The sequence below is a fragment of the Calypte anna genome, chromosome 2, assembly GCF_003957555.1.
Source record: "Calypte anna isolate BGI_N300 chromosome 2, bCalAnn1_v1.p, whole genome shotgun sequence".
NCBI lineage: Eukaryota > Metazoa > Chordata > Aves > Apodiformes > Trochilidae > Calypte > Calypte anna.
The window spans coordinates 90,165,498-90,181,697 of record NC_044245.1 but is presented as its reverse complement, the minus strand read 5'-3'; the positions used below and the strand labels follow the sequence as shown (position 1 = coordinate 90,181,697).

The 16,200-nt window shown below is 39.9% G+C and overlaps 2 protein-coding genes across 4 annotated transcripts; one reads left to right on the top strand and one right to left on the bottom strand.

Moving 5' to 3' along the window:
* Positions 1-328: 328 nt before the first annotated feature.
* On the bottom strand, positions 329-7,139 carry LOC115597818. Its single transcript, XM_030444668.1, has 9 exons — positions 6,787-7,139; positions 5,732-5,789; positions 4,736-4,804; positions 4,217-4,247; positions 3,621-3,659; positions 2,025-2,072; positions 1,549-1,629; positions 1,056-1,191; positions 329-422 (listed from the first exon to the last, which is right to left on the bottom strand). The coding sequence occupies exons 1-8, from the start codon at positions 7,137-7,139 to the stop codon at positions 1,106-1,108; spliced, it is 765 nt and encodes a 254-aa protein (XP_030300528.1). The 3' UTR covers positions 329-422; positions 1,056-1,105.
* MSANTD3 (Myb/SANT DNA binding domain containing 3) lies at positions 6,877-15,994 on the top strand. Of its 3 annotated transcripts, XM_030445699.1 has the most exons (5): positions 6,935-7,004; positions 7,677-7,850; positions 12,328-12,631; positions 12,725-12,773; positions 14,142-15,994. In XM_030445699.1, exons 3-5 carry the CDS (start codon positions 12,359-12,361, stop codon positions 14,549-14,551), a joined length of 732 nt encoding a protein of 243 aa, XP_030301559.1. In that variant the 5' UTR covers positions 6,935-7,004; positions 7,677-7,850; positions 12,328-12,358; the 3' UTR covers positions 14,552-15,994. The 3 variants fall into 3 exon arrangements, with proteins under 3 accessions (XP_030301557.1, XP_030301559.1, XP_030301558.1); XM_030445697.1 differs by having other exon boundaries at positions 6,877-7,004; positions 12,328-12,773; XM_030445698.1 differs by lacking the exon at positions 6,935-7,004 and having other exon boundaries at positions 7,612-7,850; positions 12,328-12,773.
* The last annotated feature ends 206 nt before the right edge of the window (positions 15,995-16,200 follow it).

The following is a 16,200-nucleotide window of genomic DNA, read 5'->3' as shown; positions in this document are numbered from 1 at the left end:
TCTTCTGCTCACAACAGGGTTGACACTGAAGGCTGAACTGGTTACAAAGGCTTTGTCTACTTAGGTCTTAAAATCCTGTGAGTACAGATATTCCCTCATCTATCTGTGAAACCTGCTCCCATGCTTGACTGCCCTCACAGTGAAAAGTTTCTTCCTTATGTAAAGTAGGAAACTGCCCTGTTTGAATTTAAGATCCTGCCAAGCACCTCCACCAAGGGCCTGATTCTGCCTTCTTAATAATTTCCCCAGAAGTATTGGGAAGCTATTAGATCTCCCTGACAATTTCTCTTCTCCAGTCTAAACAGGCTCAATTACCTTAGCCTCTCCTCATCGTAGCAGCTCTCTGCTGGACTTGCTCAATTTAATCAATAGCTTTCTTGTCTGCAGAAGCACAAAACTGTACACAATACTCTGGATACAGCCTAACAAATAACAAGAACAGAGGAATAATCAATTCCCTTCATCTAGTGACAATACCCTTGTTAGTATATAGCTCAGCTTGCTGTTAGCCTTCACTGATCCCAAGGTGCACTACTTAGTGCAGTTTATTTAGCTTGTCCACTAGGATGCCCAGCTACTTTTTAACAGAGCAAATTCCAGCCACAAAACTGGGAATAAAACTTTCCTCCCTCCATCCCCACTCCCCCTCTCCGATTCCAAGTCACAGCCTCAACCCAAGATGTGTAATCTTCATTTATAATTATGTTCCTTCTAATCTAAAGCATCTGAAATGCCTCATTGATCCAGTTCTTTAAGATAACTCAAAACTTTAGTCAAAAACCTAGCCAATTTTAGCTGTATATTACATTACTGGCATTACTGATCAACCAAAACAGAATAAACTAAAAATTGAGTTTCAGCAGTGGACAGGCATCATGTCATTGATAAGAAGAATTTTAAAACATTTATCATGGTTGCAATACAAACACACAAATTATCATAAAAACTTAAATAACAATTAATTTTATTTTATTTTAAAATCAAAATGTGACTAATAAGTTCTCTACTTAAATTGTGTTAAAAAGCATCCCCAAACCTTTACTCTAAAAACTTACCAGGTATGCCAGTCTATGCTTGGAACCACAAACATGTATAAACATAGTACTCAATCCTGTTTTACAGTGGCACAGCTGACAGCTGACAGAAAAGGGAAATTCTCTTCTGATGGACATTCAATTATATAATTGAGACCTGTATATATTAAAAAAAAAAATTAAAAAAAATTAGGAAATCTGATGTTTGCAGTTATATTGCAATGAACTGTGACAATCGTTGAAGCAAAAGTTAATTTCTGTGATATAACCTTAGACTGTTTCTAGAAAATATTCTCAGTCTGTGGTATCTACCCTAATCAAAAATATTCCAGAACAAATCAATTTTTTTTTTCACTAATATCAGTCACTTTCACACCATACTTTTGAGTACTGAGTGTAAACTTTGGTAAAATTTTATTTCACATTAGATATTTTATATTTTTAAAAAGTGAATCAATACTCCTTAGGAGCAAACATCACACAAGCAAACAACCACAGTATTAAAAACCCTCACTGGGTAAAGGTTCTGAACTTTTACACATGTTAAGCTGTTCTTCCAAGTTCTGTCCATGAAACCTCTCTGGCTCAGTTTCCACTGTAAGATAAAATCAACTTTAGGTAATCCCATATTAGCAATTTACCAATAAACATTCATGGTTTCAAGTCACATCACCAAAAGCCTGCAAAACAAAACAAACTCCTGAGTGTAACCTTTGGCCTAGGGAAAATATTCTGAGAAATTCACATTCAAGTGAATCCCTGCTCATACACGGCCCACCAACACAAATTAAGTCAGATATTGAGAACTATTATTCCCCTGCTGCTATTGTGACACTGTTTATATTACTTCAGATGGGAAATACAATGAAATTAATTCCAAATGACCTTCTAAGGTCCATACATCACTTGTAGCACTGTGCCTCAAAATATTTTATTTCTCTCCCTTTATGTTTTGTTTTGTTTGGGGTTTTTTGCATTAAATTTGCTTACCATAATCAGGGAGTTTTGCAGGTGTTTTCACTTGCTCCCCACAGCCACCTATATAAGTAGAGAAACAAATAAGTACAGAAACAAATTTGATATGATAATGTATTTTTTTTTATACTAAGATTCTCTGAGTTTTTGCTAATGTGAGAAAAATAAGCTATGTTTAGTTTTGAATGTGCTATGAGAGTTCTTTTGGAAAGGTAAGTGGAGAAAACACATCCACACTAAACAATAAAGTTATTTAATGTCAGGCAATACAAGAAACTAAGCCACTAGTTACTGCACAACATGGGTTCAAAGGTATATCACAAAACAAAATTATTAAACAGTGGCTTACAAATAATAAGTAATTTTGGCTGTAATTTAACTTATAAAGAAGACAACCTACAAGAAGGAAAAACCGTGACTGATTCACTATGGTGCAAAAGTCTTCTATAATAACAGATTTCCATTTCCTAAATTTCAGGGGTACTTTAATCTAACATATCACAACAATTCAGTTTAAATCCACTGAACTCAAGGTGTTTAAATTGCCATCCCACATAACTCAGCCCATAACCTCATCTTTTTTAAAACCCTGCAGCTATCCTCTCCACAAATATATTTTTGACCATGTATGATATGTGATATGGCCAGAGCTGCAGAACCTTAAGAAAGGTAAGACAGAAATGACCACATAATGTGATCTGCCCTTGAGGAACCTGGAAAAGAGAGAGAGAGCTGTACAAGAAGAGATTCTGTGTGCTTGGGGGCAGAATGCCCAGCATGCAAAGGAAGCCACTTGCTGTTCCTTGAATAGGGGCTTAATGCACTCACTATGGAACAAGAGGAAGAACAGAATTTCAGAAATTTGGAAAGCTCAGCATTTTGCTACACAAAAATAACTAAGCACATAGATAAATAAAGGACTAGAAGTGCCTGAAACAATGCCAGTTAAAGGCAAATTTGAATTATTCATCTCTCAAATGTCCCTCAACCCTGTTAATCTACTGTTAAAAGCAATCTCTTTCTAAAATATCAGATCATCATGACAAGTTGAGCATACAACCTACAAATAAACTCTAAATAGGAGGGAGTCTAAATCAATGGGAGTCAGAAGACTTTAATCTATACTACTGCATCAGAAAGAGTCACGTATGCTGTGATTAAAAAGATACTTTTCATTAAAATATTTATTGAGTATTTAAGTTACAAACTATATTCTGCTGACAACTGAAGCTGCCAGCTCATTCCTGCCTATTAGATGTTGCTTAATACTGGCTGCATTACCACTAGCCTTCTGAAATTATCTTAATCAAAAGATAAGAAGAGTGGAAGAAAAGAAATAAAGTGTTATGCAGATAAACCTACAAAGACTCTAATAACATGAATCATATTCTGGTTACTAGAAATCATCAAGTTTCCTACTGGCCAACCAATCCTTAAAAAATAGTAAATAAAAAGAAATTATGACTGTGTTGATTCACCTCTCAACATTTTGGGGCATCTATTTCCGTAGCATGCTGCTGCTGAATATGGCATCACTGAAATTTCCTTTACAGTCAATACAAAATTTCACAGATTGTGTAGGTGCAATAATTATGTATACTCAGGCCACACCTTTCAAACCAAATTCTAGGAACGGTGTACAGCAGAAACCTGTAAATACATTTTGGTGCATCATTAGACACAAGTAGGAAAACAATTATGAATATAATTAGATTTTCATTCCTTCTGGAACTAAACCAGTTCATAAAGACTTGGGGAAGGTTTAATGATATATTAAACCTATTAAAAGTACTTAGCTTCAGCTAATTAAGATCTTATTAATAAGCTCTTTTAAAAATATATATAAAATGTAAACAGAAAACAAGTAATTCTACATGCTTTAAAAAGCATAATTTCTTAAAATAGATTTTACATTTAGAATGTCTCTAAGATCCTGAATTCTTTAAGGTTTCTCAAAACTTTTATGTAGGTGATCAGTAGTATTGTAGCTAGAGCTTTTTAGTATATTTTTTATACCTCTTGTTCATATTAGTAACTGATTTCTGTAGGATTAGACAGTTATATCATTAAAGAATACAAGACAGGTCTTAAAGCATAGGTCTTAATAATTAAGTCTTTTTCTTGTTTGTTTCACAAACACTTAGATTGGGGTGAGGTGAAAGGTGTGTGTATAGAACACAGTAGGAAATAAAAGATCTTGCACTTACCAATGCCATGAGCTTTCAGTGCTTCTTCAGTCTAGGTTACCAAGTCATCAATTAACAAGAAGGCAAGACAGACACTTGCGATTAAAAAATAACAACAGTAACATTTTATTATTTATAACATAAATTAGATTAGCACCAACACTACAGATTATCTCAGATGATTAGGTAGTAACCTAATAAACCTAATAAAGGTTGAAAGAGACAAATATTTTTTCCTGGATTGTCAGCAGAATTCCATTTTGCAGGTATAAACAGCCATATTTTCTCATGTATTGCCTTTAGAAATCCGGAAATGGGATACAAAGTTGTAACAATGTATAGTTGTTAGTCCTATTAGTTGATAGGACTAATGTACAAAACTAAGCTCTACTTTACGGCAGTCAACAAAATAGTAAAGCAACAAAGCTAGATAAATATCTGAAACTGCACATTTAAAAAGTACATTTAAATAGATTTCAAAGCCATATTCTGTTACACCTGAAAAATCTCACAAAAGGTCCATTCAAAAATTGATCTTACCATCTTGTGTTTGAAACCAAGAAAATGAGTCTGCAAGTTCAATGCAGAAGCACTCCAGATTATGCAGATCTAGGTCAAAAAGAAGAAGTATTTCTAGCATTGCATACAAACCAGTAGAAAAAAATAAATACTTGGTGATATGAGGAAAAAAAAAAATCTGCTATCAAAATGTCACTATAGGCAAGTTCTACAAAGGTACTGTTCCTCCAAAGACAAAGTAGCTTCTAGAATTTTTTTTATGAGGCTTCATGCTACTAACATACAGTGGAATGAAAAGGAATTTCTACACCATACTAAACTTTCAGATGTCTCCAGCACTCCTCGGCTATCCCATAGCATATTTTTGTGTGGGTAAGTGAAGACAGATCCAAGGTCTTCCTCACACACTGTTAACCATGTTTGAATTGAAGGCAAAGCATAATAGTAACAAGCAAGAACACTAGTCCAAGGGGAGCCAGGTCTGTTCAGTGCTGCACCCAGACTAACACACTTTTACTTTCATCAGTTTGGGGCCTGTCTCACCCACATGCACATGAAGTTTGGCAATCACAATGAGTTTGTGCCTGGGTCAGTTTAGAACAGTAGCTTGTTAAGCTTCAATTCACAGGAGTGAACAAAGCCAGACCATGTATTTTCTGCTTCCTTAAAAAAACCCAAGATTCTTGAAAATTGGAGTAATAAATCTGAGAACCAGGTAAATTACAATTTTCTTTTCCCAAACAGGAACTGCAGTTTAATCTTCCACTATAAAAGGATGCGTTTATTTATAAACATAATTTTTAAATTATTCTTATTAAAAAGTTTCTTCCTGGCACACATCCAAGTAAAACAGGACAAACACAGCAAAGAAAGTTCAACTCCAGTCCTATTTATCAGTTTTGTCCATGGGAAAAAAAAACTAACCAAACCAAAAAGCCTCGGACTGTGTTTAGTCCAACTTTGTTCTATCAAAACTAATTTTTCTTATTGTTACAATTTTCAGTAAGAAATACTTACATTGCCATAGAAGGGGTTTACTTGCTTCTTTATCTCAGCTTCAGGATCCATACTTGACCTTTAGATGATAAAGAAGCTATAGGAAAACTGTAAAAAGATTGCCAACTATTATTTTAGCTTCACAAAATCATTCATATTCCTGTTCTACCTCTTTAAGTGTCATGCATATTCCAGTTTTAATTTGTGCCTCACCTTTAGTTATATTCAACTTTTAAATCTTCAGGTATATCTCCACATATTTTTAACTTGAAAGCAAAAGTACAGCATGGAAAGAAACAATCTTCTCCAAGAGTTTCCCAAAGCCATCAGAAGGTTACACACCGCCCGAAACAAAACTAATCTACACTATTTCCATCTTCCCCCTGACCCCACTTCTTCCCTGGAACTGAAATGCAGGCATGGGCTGGGAGAGATGACACACAGCGGCAACACCCAGGCAAGCAGAGCCCCAAGGATGCCTTTTTAACGAGAATACCACAGGGTTTTGTAAAGAAAAGCCCCGATCCCACTCCGGATCGAGGTAGCGAGGAGGGAAGAGAGGGGGAGAGAGGGGGAGAGAGGGGGAGAGAGGGGGAGAGAGGGGGAGAGAGGGGGAGAGAGGGGGAGAGAGGGGGAGAGAGGGGGAGAGAGGGGAGAGAGGGGGAGAGAGGGGGAGAGAGGGGGAGAGAGGGGGAGAGAGGGGAAGCCAAAAAAGCCAGCCAGCCAGCCCCTGGGCCGCCGACCCAGCCCGAGGCGGGAAAGGGTCCTTGGTGACATTTCCATCTCTGCCCGGGAGGGGACCGACACCTGCTCCCGCAAGCCGCCGGGCAAACCGCTGGGCCGCTCAACTTACCCCAACACCCGGAGGAGCCGAGGGAGCCGGAGACCACCGGCAGTTCCCCACTGCCGCACCGACTCCTTCCCCTCGACCCGGTCGCGGGTTGACTCCCAGACCACCGCTACTCCCCGCTCCTCCTCAGGCAGAGGCGGAGGGGAGGAGACTGAGGGAGAGCGGCCCCACGCCCCTCCCGCCGCTTTACGGCTCCCAGCCGCCGCCAGCGGGGCCCGGGGCGCACCGGGCGGGCAGGAACTGCGTCACACCAGGCACGGAAGGAGCGCGGGAGCCCGGCCGGCCGGGGTTGGGAGGCAGTCGGTACGGCAGCGGGGAGCAGGAGCTCCGCTCCGGCGGGAGGAGAAGGGGCGCGGCGGAGGGAGGGCGCGACACCTCCTCCCCCCCCGCCGCCGCTGGGGGCGCTGGCGGACACGCGCGTCGTTCCGCCGGGAGCTGTCGGAGGTAAAGCCCGAGCTGGCGTCTTGTGCCGCTGCACCGGGACGGGCGGGCGGGGTTGGAGACCCCCACCTCGTTCCGCATCGAGGGAAGGCGGGGTGGTGCTGCGCTAGGGACGTGCGGCCCAGCAGCTTGTCCCATGGGCCCGTGTCAGGTGTAGGCAGAGCTGCGCTGCCCACCACCACCCCCCCACCCCACCCCGGCCCGGGCCACCGTTGGGCGTTTGCGCGGCGCTGCCCCGAGTAAACCCCCAGACACGCACGCACCTTCCGCAGCGCTTCTTTACCTGAAGGCTCAGGGTCCCTAGGGGAGGGTTCCTACCCGTGTCACGGCAGGCCCTGCCGCCTCTCCGGGGGAGAGAAGCCGGCGCCCTGCCGCCTTTCTTTCCTCTGGAGAGGCGGGAATCCATCGCGGGGTTTGCGGGGAGCTGAAGGAGTGCCGGCGACCTGCCGGCGAGGAGGTGAGGGAGGCAGGCCCGGCCGGGAGCAAGTAGACGGGGAGGAGGAGGAGAAGAAGAGGGGAGGGGACGGGAGCCGGCGGCGCTTTGTTACTCGGAGGGAGAAAACGGGGGGCGGGGGGGGCCGCAGGGTGGGGCTGTCCCCGCCGGCCCCGGGGAGCGCGGTCTCGGCGGGCGCTGGGTGACAGAGTGACCGTCTGCCGTTCCTCCTGCCGCCGCAGATGTCCCTGGATCCGCTTCTCAGCCGCAGCCTGCATGCCCGCCCTGGGTGGAGCGGTCTTCTTTGTCGAGCCGGGACCTGCTCTCCTTTCTCCTTCAAGCAGAAGAGGAGCTAGCGAGGCAATAAAAGCAAGCTCGAGTTGATGTTTGAGAAGTTCGGGTGCAGGAAGAGTCTGGTAGGATTTGGGGTTTGTGCTTGTTTTGTTTTTTTGATGAATTTTAGGCAATCGTGAGAAATAACAGCCCGCGTCCATTACCTTCCTATGCACAAACTGCTTTGGATGTCCTCCATAGGTAGTGGGATGACCCTCTTGAATTATACATAAACGGTGTTAGATGTAATGTCAGGTTGTATGTATTTTTTAAAAATACATTTGCATTAATATGCGTGTAAAAATTACCAGGAGAATTTAGGCAAAGTAATCTAAATTTTTACTAGTAGATTATTTTACTCATTTGCTGGATGATCCATGATAACTATAATTTTGTTTTACAATGGCGTGGGGGGGAGAAGCACTCAAAGAGGTCTTTTTATCCGATTACATGTAACAATTTCCATGAAGATCTCATTCATATTTGTCATATGCATCTAATTAACTAGTGATTTCAGGTCTCAAGATAGACAGAGTCAGGCCTGGAACACTGATGGGAGCTGTGTGAGGAAAACCTAACATCTGAGGAAGAAGCACACTGCTTACTGCTGGTTCTGTCATTCAAATGGAATATAAACCTGTTGTTGTGACTGGTTTGGGTTGTTGCATTCCCATGTCTTTCTTTCACACTCAAACACTGGATGAAAAGGATAGAGTTAGGATTGATATCCAGTGCTGTTAATTACTGGCTATGCTTAAAGCTTCACCTGCAATTTAAGTTGGAAAAATAAATTTTCTTTTTTCACTTGTTAGCTATTTCTGATAGCAATCTTATTGGCATTGGTAAGTGAATTCCATTTCCACACCATAAGAGACCACAGTTCACTAGCAAACTATTTTCTTTGGGTTTGGTTAATGTAACTTTAACATTTGGGTCAAGTTCTCCACTATAACTTTCTCTTTGCATTTTCTTGTGTCTAAAAATATTTCAGGGACTGAAAATGCTCACACGTACCAACCTGAAGTGATTTTTTTTTAAATGTGCTTCTTTGCAACTGGTTGGAGTTTCTGTGTATGGTTAGGTGTGTGCAAGCAAAAAATAATACATATATATGAACAAGTGTGCACTTATCATGTAATTTTTTTCAAGATACTCTTTCAGCAGATCACAGGGCAATTCCTTGTTGTGTAGTCACACAACATTTCAAAGTAAAATGTTTCAAAGTAAAAATCAGGACCTGAGATATTTCTGTTATTTTAAAGTGATAAAACTTTGTGTGAGAGCACAAGTACTTAGGACACAGACTTGTTTTAAAGCAAGTTGTTAATTGAGCCATGCCAGAAGATATTTAGGATAATGTACTTCCTTATTGTACATGTTCTAGAGCCTGGGCACCTGTGAGAGTGGGAGAGCCTTCCATTCTTTGTTAGAATTCACTGTCCAACTGGCCTCATGTGCCTACATGTTCCCAAGTCAATCTTATTTACTGTATGGAGTAGTCCCAGTAAGCTACCTCTATTTCAGCACAAATTCCTATAGGCTGTATTATATCCTGGGCTTATGTCCTGGTAGGATCTTTTAGCCTCAAAATGGAAATTCTGGGGGCTTGTGAGTCCTTTATCTTATTCTGCAGAGGAGCAGTGTGCTTCCAGAAGGTGACTGACAGGCACAAAGAAGAAGAGGTGAATATAAATATATGGTGATGTTTTCCTCCAGCTTCTCACTACTCTATGTTCTCAGACATCTCCGAGTACTTTTTGTTCACCTAATTGAAAATGGGCTTTAATGTATTGAAGCAAGCAGGCTAAGCACATAAGAGATTGAGAAGAATCTTCAAGAACTCTTCTGTGTAGTGCATTACATTGTTTTCACCAGTGCTCCAGTTCTTTTATGCATCCTAGATCATAGTCCTGGTTTTTGTTGTGGTTTTTTTTTTTTTTTTTATATGGAAAGGACACAAGTACAGCATGTAGGAAAAAGTAGTTAGGAATGTGTATGGGAAAAGGAAGACTGTACTCTTCTCAGAGTAGGACCCGAGTTCCCCTTCTAAATTGTACAGTATTTAAGCTTATGACGGGGGATCTCAGATGCTACCACAGTAAAAAATATAGTAATAAATGATAGTGTGTAGTATGAAAGTGATACTAAAGAGTTTGCTGTGGCTCTGTCCATGAAAGATGAGCTTTTATCCAAGTATATAGTATGTTACATATAAGAAGCTGTATATGGAAATATTTTAAATATTTACTGATACCAGTCTATCTCTGCCTGAGAGAACTGTGTAGATAAATATTTAGCACCTGGAATCCATAAGTCCTGGTATCATTGTTTAGCTTTATGGACTTTGTCTCCAAAGTTCATTAAAATCCATTGTTTTTCTCATTAAAGGGACTTTCTTACAAACAAACATCTCATGATTTTTGATCTGAGATTCTCACACCTTTTCAAAGCTAGAAACAAGACTTACATGTATCCATGGAAGGCAGAATAATTTTGGATCACACAGAGCCTCTGATCCTGCTTTTTCAGGGTCATAATCTATTGGCCATATAACTTGCTGATGGGATTGCTTTTTGTCCTGTTTCTCAGTGAAATTGAGGCCAAGACATGTTAGAATTTCACTCAGCAGCTGGCAAAAGCATCTCAATGGCTTGGAATGATACAATAAGTATGTAAGTAAAGTAGATTAGTAGATAGAGGCTGTTTCATTACAGGCCTCTTATTTTACAGGTTTTGAAAGCTGTTTTATGGAGCTGTTACCATTTTTCAGTATCTTTTTTTGTTAGCAAAAAGCGAAGATAACATCTGCGTCTGAAGCATCTCTTCTGCAGATGCACATGTTCTCTCATTTAGACCCAGACATTATAATTATTGGTATATGATACTTTCAAGTTTGTTTACATGCACTTATTTTGTTCTGTGAGATTACAGGTGTTTATGAATTCCTGTCACCAACAGGTGGGGTGACTGAATTTTCACAGAGAGTAATAAATGACTTGATTTAGTGTGATGGAAGAAATGCTGGATGAGTGAACTGTCTTCCTATGTTCAACCACTCAGCTCTCTTCATTCTTCCACCTTTTTCTTTCTTGCAAAATAAACAAGCTGTTCTGTGAGCAGCAAAAGTAAGAAAGCCTGGTTCCCTGTGGATGTTTCCCTTTGCCTCCTAAATCCTCTCTGCTGCAAAACTTCCAGCTTTCCCCTGTCCTCATGATATCAGCATTTCTTTAGCAACAGCAGAACTCTCACCAGCCAGGAACTGTGTTAATGCTGGAACTGTGTCCAGCCAGTACATACCCAGTGACTGCCCAGTTGAAAAGTACAAACTGAGTGTTTGTTTCCTCTTTTTTGGTAGGGATACATCTTAGCTGTTGCTACTGACTTAACATATTTAATTTAACTCAAACTATTACTTATTTCTGTACACTTTGTTTCAGATTTGCCATTCAAGTCTTTGTTCTACTGCCTTCTCTTATTATGTATGTTCCATCGAGCCTGAGTTTGATGATTCAAACCAGAAATGTGAACTCAAACAGCATTGCTCCTCCTTTTTCTACTTAATTATACACAAGTTTCAGCCCAAAATGTAAAAGTAATTGAGGTTGCACAGTTGTAGTGGTAGGGAATGGTAGAGAAGTGTGGAAAGATAAAAAATAAAAAAACCCTACATTTTGCTGCACAGTCATGTGCTAATACTTCAAGGAAACACTGGTTCATCCCTTCCATTATGGCTAAGAATGACCTGACATCAGCTGCCCTTTTCCTACTGTGTACGTAAGCCTGAGGCTTAAGAACAGAGACAGTCATTAAGTATATAGCAGTGGCTATAAACTGTGAAATTCAGCCAAAATTCATTTTAGCCTGGTCAGGAAGAGTGCCATGCATGCAGAGTCAGCAATGAAGGGCAAAGGAGCTGTACCTTCAGAGCAGTTCATTTCTGTCATTAATTAATGTCTTCTTGAGACCCTTGCCTCTTCTCAGTATTGTGATACTGGTCAGGAACCCACTGCCTATTGGATGTCAGTCAGAGGGCGGGGGAGAGAACCAAACCGACAGAAGGCCTTAAAAAGAGAACTTCATAGTTTCTCACCTGTGTTTCAAATATTGTAGTGAGAGGGGAGAAAGCAGCAGAAACTCAGTCAACAAAGGCAGAAGAGGATGTTTTATGTAACAAAGGAAATCCAAAACTGCTAAAGGTTAAACCTGAAGCTATCAAGGCCTGAGACTCAGAGCTCAGGGTGAAACAAAGTGCAATGAATAGGAAAACAAGTAATTAAAAAACAAGTTACTAACTAAATGTAATACTATTTTGTATCAAGATACATTGTATCTTGACAAAGACAACAAGGTTTTCCTCCTTATGGTGTACTACTTCTGTAACTATGTAGCCACCGAAGTGGAAATAGGAAACATCATGTATCTTACCTGAGTGCACCTTTATGTACTCTAGAACTGTTCACAGGCTGTTCTAGAAAATGAAGTGTATCAGAAGCTATGCTTAGGAGTAACCAATCCTAATTTGTGTTTTTGTTTGTTTGTTTTTCAACATTGTTTTCGTAGGATTTTTGGCTTCTTGGAGAAAAAACAGAAAATGCAAAACGAAATAATAAAGCCTGCAAAATACTTCTCAGAAGTGGAGAAGAGCGTGCTGCTTGCATTAGTTGAAAAATACAAATACGTGCTTGAATGTAAAAAAAGTGATGCAAGAACTATTGCTCTGAAGCAACGTACCTGGCAAGCACTAGCACACGAGTATAATTCACAGCCCAGTGTATCCCTGCGAGACTTCAAACAGTTAAAGAAATGCTGGGAAAACATCAAGGCACGGACAAAAAAGATAATGGCACATGAAAGGCGGGAGAAGGTAAAAAGAAGTATTAGTCCACTTATAAATACTCACATCATAGGGAAAGAGAAGATTTCCAGCATAATGCCTGAGCAAATGTACTTTTTGCAGAGCCCACCAGAAGAAGATTCTGAATATCAGCCTGATGCTTCTAGTCAAGGTATAAATGTTACTGTAATGATGCAAGTGGTACTGTTTTGCTTGTGATTTTGCCCATGATTCTCTTTCAGCAGTATAAATCTCTCCCCTTAGCTGTGACTGATGAAAAGTAAGTCTAGAAAAGTCATTTCAGACTTATGAAATACTTCTGATATGAGATACTTATGAATGACTTCTGATACCAGACTTATGGTATCAGAAGATTCCATGTATTTCCCTAAGCCTCTAGGAGTTAAACTTAAGTTGTACTCCATTTTTTTCACTAGTTTTTGCATATCTCCTACTTTGTGGCAAGCATAACAGTAACTTAACCCATGCTTTCCAAAAAATAGTCCTTCATAGTGTCTTTTTGTGAGGAAAAAGGTTGTTTGAGCATTAAAAAACAAGAATCAAATTAAAACAGCAGCAGCAGCATACCAATAAACTATTATCAGAAGACAGGAGTTTCATGTAGATCTTTCCTCCTTTGTTTTCAAGGACTAAAAAGAGTACGTAGAGCATATTTCACACTGCAGTCCACATTGGAGGATGGCCTTTTTAAAGAAGTTCCATGCTATGTTTCTCTTTGTTTGGCAAACACACACAAGATAATTAGAAATAATTCGTAACAAGATGGGAGGGTGGCTACAACAGTTTCTTAATTAAGTCAGGATCACACAATGGGCTGTCCTTGCTCAAAAGACAACAGCAACTACATTGTTAGATAACATTCTTGTAATAACTTTTTCATAATTGTATTTGCTATAGGTAATAATGAGGATTTCTAAAGGAATGTATTTTCAGACCCTTATTTGCAGTGTTTATTATTTTATTCCTCAAGTAATTTCTCTTACTTCAGTAGACTTAATATAACCTTCTCAAAATTAGAGTAATGTAATTTTTTCCTAAAAATATACACCACTTCACTTATAGCACGTACAGTAGCAATAAGCAAGGAATAAATACTATTCTTTCCAGTATTCTTTCAGTCTCTTGGTATTAATATTGATGCAACTCTTCACCTGACACTTAAATCTTCCATAAAAACATTGCAAGGCACATGGATATGGTTTAAACAGCTGCATTAATCTGCAAACACCTTCAGGCTCAGTCACCTAAGTTTAGATCTCTATGTATAAATGTCTACATTCACCTTATTATTCTGAGCTCCTCTTCTAGCCATGGAGGTCTACCAACAGAGCCTTAAGTGGTTTACTTCAGACCAGTGTGAGCTTAGTACTCTGTAAGAGCATTATTTAGCAGCTCCTGTATTATGGTACAGAAGCACAAGTTTTAGCTGTATACACCAATAATTATATTATCACAAGTTTGTGTTTCTAGAGAGAGAAGAAGGGAATACTGTAATGCTTTTTGCTCTTATGTCTTGCAGAATCATTTGTTGTCTCAAACAGAGAACTTTGTGATGAAGAGAAAGTGTTGGTACATTTCCCAGTTTGTGAAGGTACCTCCCAACCTGAGCCTTCGTGTTCTGATGTCAGAATAGCAGCTGATAAGAACTACAGAAGTAAAGCATCTCAGGAAAGTGCTCTGAAAAAGATGCATGAGGAAGAACATCATCAGCAAATGTCAATTTTGCAACTGCAGCTAATCCAAATGAATGAAGTTCACGTGGCAAAAATACAGCAAATAGAAAGAGAGTGTGAGATGGCTGAAGAGGAACACAGGATAAAAATGGAAGTGCTAAATAAAAAGAAAATGTATTGGGAGAGAAAACTGCAGACCATCACAAAAGAATGGCCTGTATCATCGTTTAACAGACCCTTCCCTAACTCACCATAGAACATAAAGGGGCAGAGAATCAGTCTGATTGAGCACATTTATGAGTAATGCACACTGGAAAGAGGTTTTTTTAGTGTGAATGTACAGTGACAGGATAGGTGCCCAGTTGATAGTAAACACTCTTTAACTTAACTTTTAGGGAAACAGTGGTAGAATCCATCAAGGGGAAAATCATATATTTCATCTGTAGGTAGTTCTGATTTGTTTAACTTTCAGACATGCACGGTGCTCTAAAATGTGAACACGTTTTCTCCTCTCAGAATACCCTAATATCCTTTTGAAAATTAAGGTGCTCTGGGTATTCTTACATTGTGTGTTCTTAAGAAAACTTAACAGCTTTAAACATCAGGTTATAGTGTTTATTTCTATCTCTTCCTGTCTACCATTTATTGAATGAAGGCAACAGCTGGAGTTGCTCTTTGCTATTGAGACAAAAAGTATTGAGACAGGTATTGGTTGGATTGTTATGCTGGGGTTTAGAAAAAAAACAAACCAGACCAACCAAAAAAAAAAAAATCCAACCACTCTGTGCTTAGTGTAGTTCATACCTTATTGTTCATAGAAGATGTGAAAATGAAGGAAATGGCAAAAGGACCTCTGCAGTATCTGGGCTCTTTGCCTGTGAAGAGCAGTAATATTTTCCAGCTGACTGGCTGATTGAGAGAATGGTTCTTTGAGCCTTGACCCTTCAGAAGTGGGAAAGCAGGTGACTTCTTTCTCAAAAGCCTTTATGTTTGTCTTCTGTGTTCCAGGCCCATTTTTAGTTCAACTAAAATACTCACTAAAATACTACCAAAATAGGAGGGCCACATGCTGCTGCCAGCACTGTGTGCTGTTCACCTGGAGTCACTCTGAGGGCAAGAGCTTTTTAATACCTCATAAAGCTCCTGGAGTGCCAGCCAGTCCTTGGCAAAGTCTCCCTCTATCTCCCCATGCAATACTTGATGGTGTAGTGGGATTATTTAGGTCTCTCCCTAGCTACAAGAGAAGACCAGGTCTCTCCCTCTTTACCTTCACAAAAGGATGAGAAGCAGTTCAAAGGAATCATTCCTGTCTTGGAGCACTGTTCTGTTTTGTTCTGTCCTGTGTGTTTTACAGTGGTGTGTTTCAAGCCTTTGCTGTCAATGAAGGGTGATGGATGTGATTTGTAAGAAAGCATTCACATGAAGGTCCCTTCAGAATTTGGGGACCCAGAATAGTAGGTGATAGGAAAGCACAAATAAGGATAATCCTTCCCCAGGCACTCATTTAGTTTAGTAGGGCAAGGGTTAAGAACTTGTGAAATACAGAACTCCTCAAAGACTCATAACTCCTGATGTATGAAAAGCTGTTTTACAGGAAGGTGTACATCATTTGAAGAAGTGAAAAAAATTAACAAAATCGTGATTTTTCAGTGAAAAACCTGAGTATCCTGTTATTCAATAAAGTGTTTTCAGATCATGATTCTTGAGGGCAAGTCCATACAGTGACCAGCACAATCAAATGCGAGTATGTTACAAAGCATCCAGTCCCAGTTACACTCCCACCTCTTCCCTGGGTGTTCAATCTGGTGAAGTGAATTTCTCTTTGTTTTGTTTTGGGTTTTTTTATGTATGTTTCTTTTTCTTGAGCTGCTTTCCCTGCTGGTTCTTTGCAAACACTGCCATTAT

Coding starts and splice junctions, on each gene's coding strand:
- LOC115597818 (XM_030444668.1), bottom strand. CDS start 7,139: ATGGGACAAGCTGCTGGGCCGCACGTCCCTAGCGCAGCACCACCCCGC. Junction 2,073..3,620: donor CCTAGAATTTGGTTTGAAAG/GTGTGGCCTGAG, acceptor CTACTTATATAG/GTGGCTGTGGGGAGCAAGTG. Junction 1,630..2,024: donor TGCAAAACTCCCTGATTATG/GTAAGCAAATTT, acceptor TTTATCTTACAG/TGGAAACTGAGCCAGAGAGG.
- MSANTD3 (XM_030445697.1), top strand. CDS start 12,359: ATGCAAAACGAAATAATAAAGCCTGCAAAATACTTCTCAGAAGTGGAG. Junction 12,774..14,141: donor GCCTGATGCTTCTAGTCAAG/GTATAAATGTTA, acceptor TATGTCTTGCAG/AATCATTTGTTGTCTCAAAC.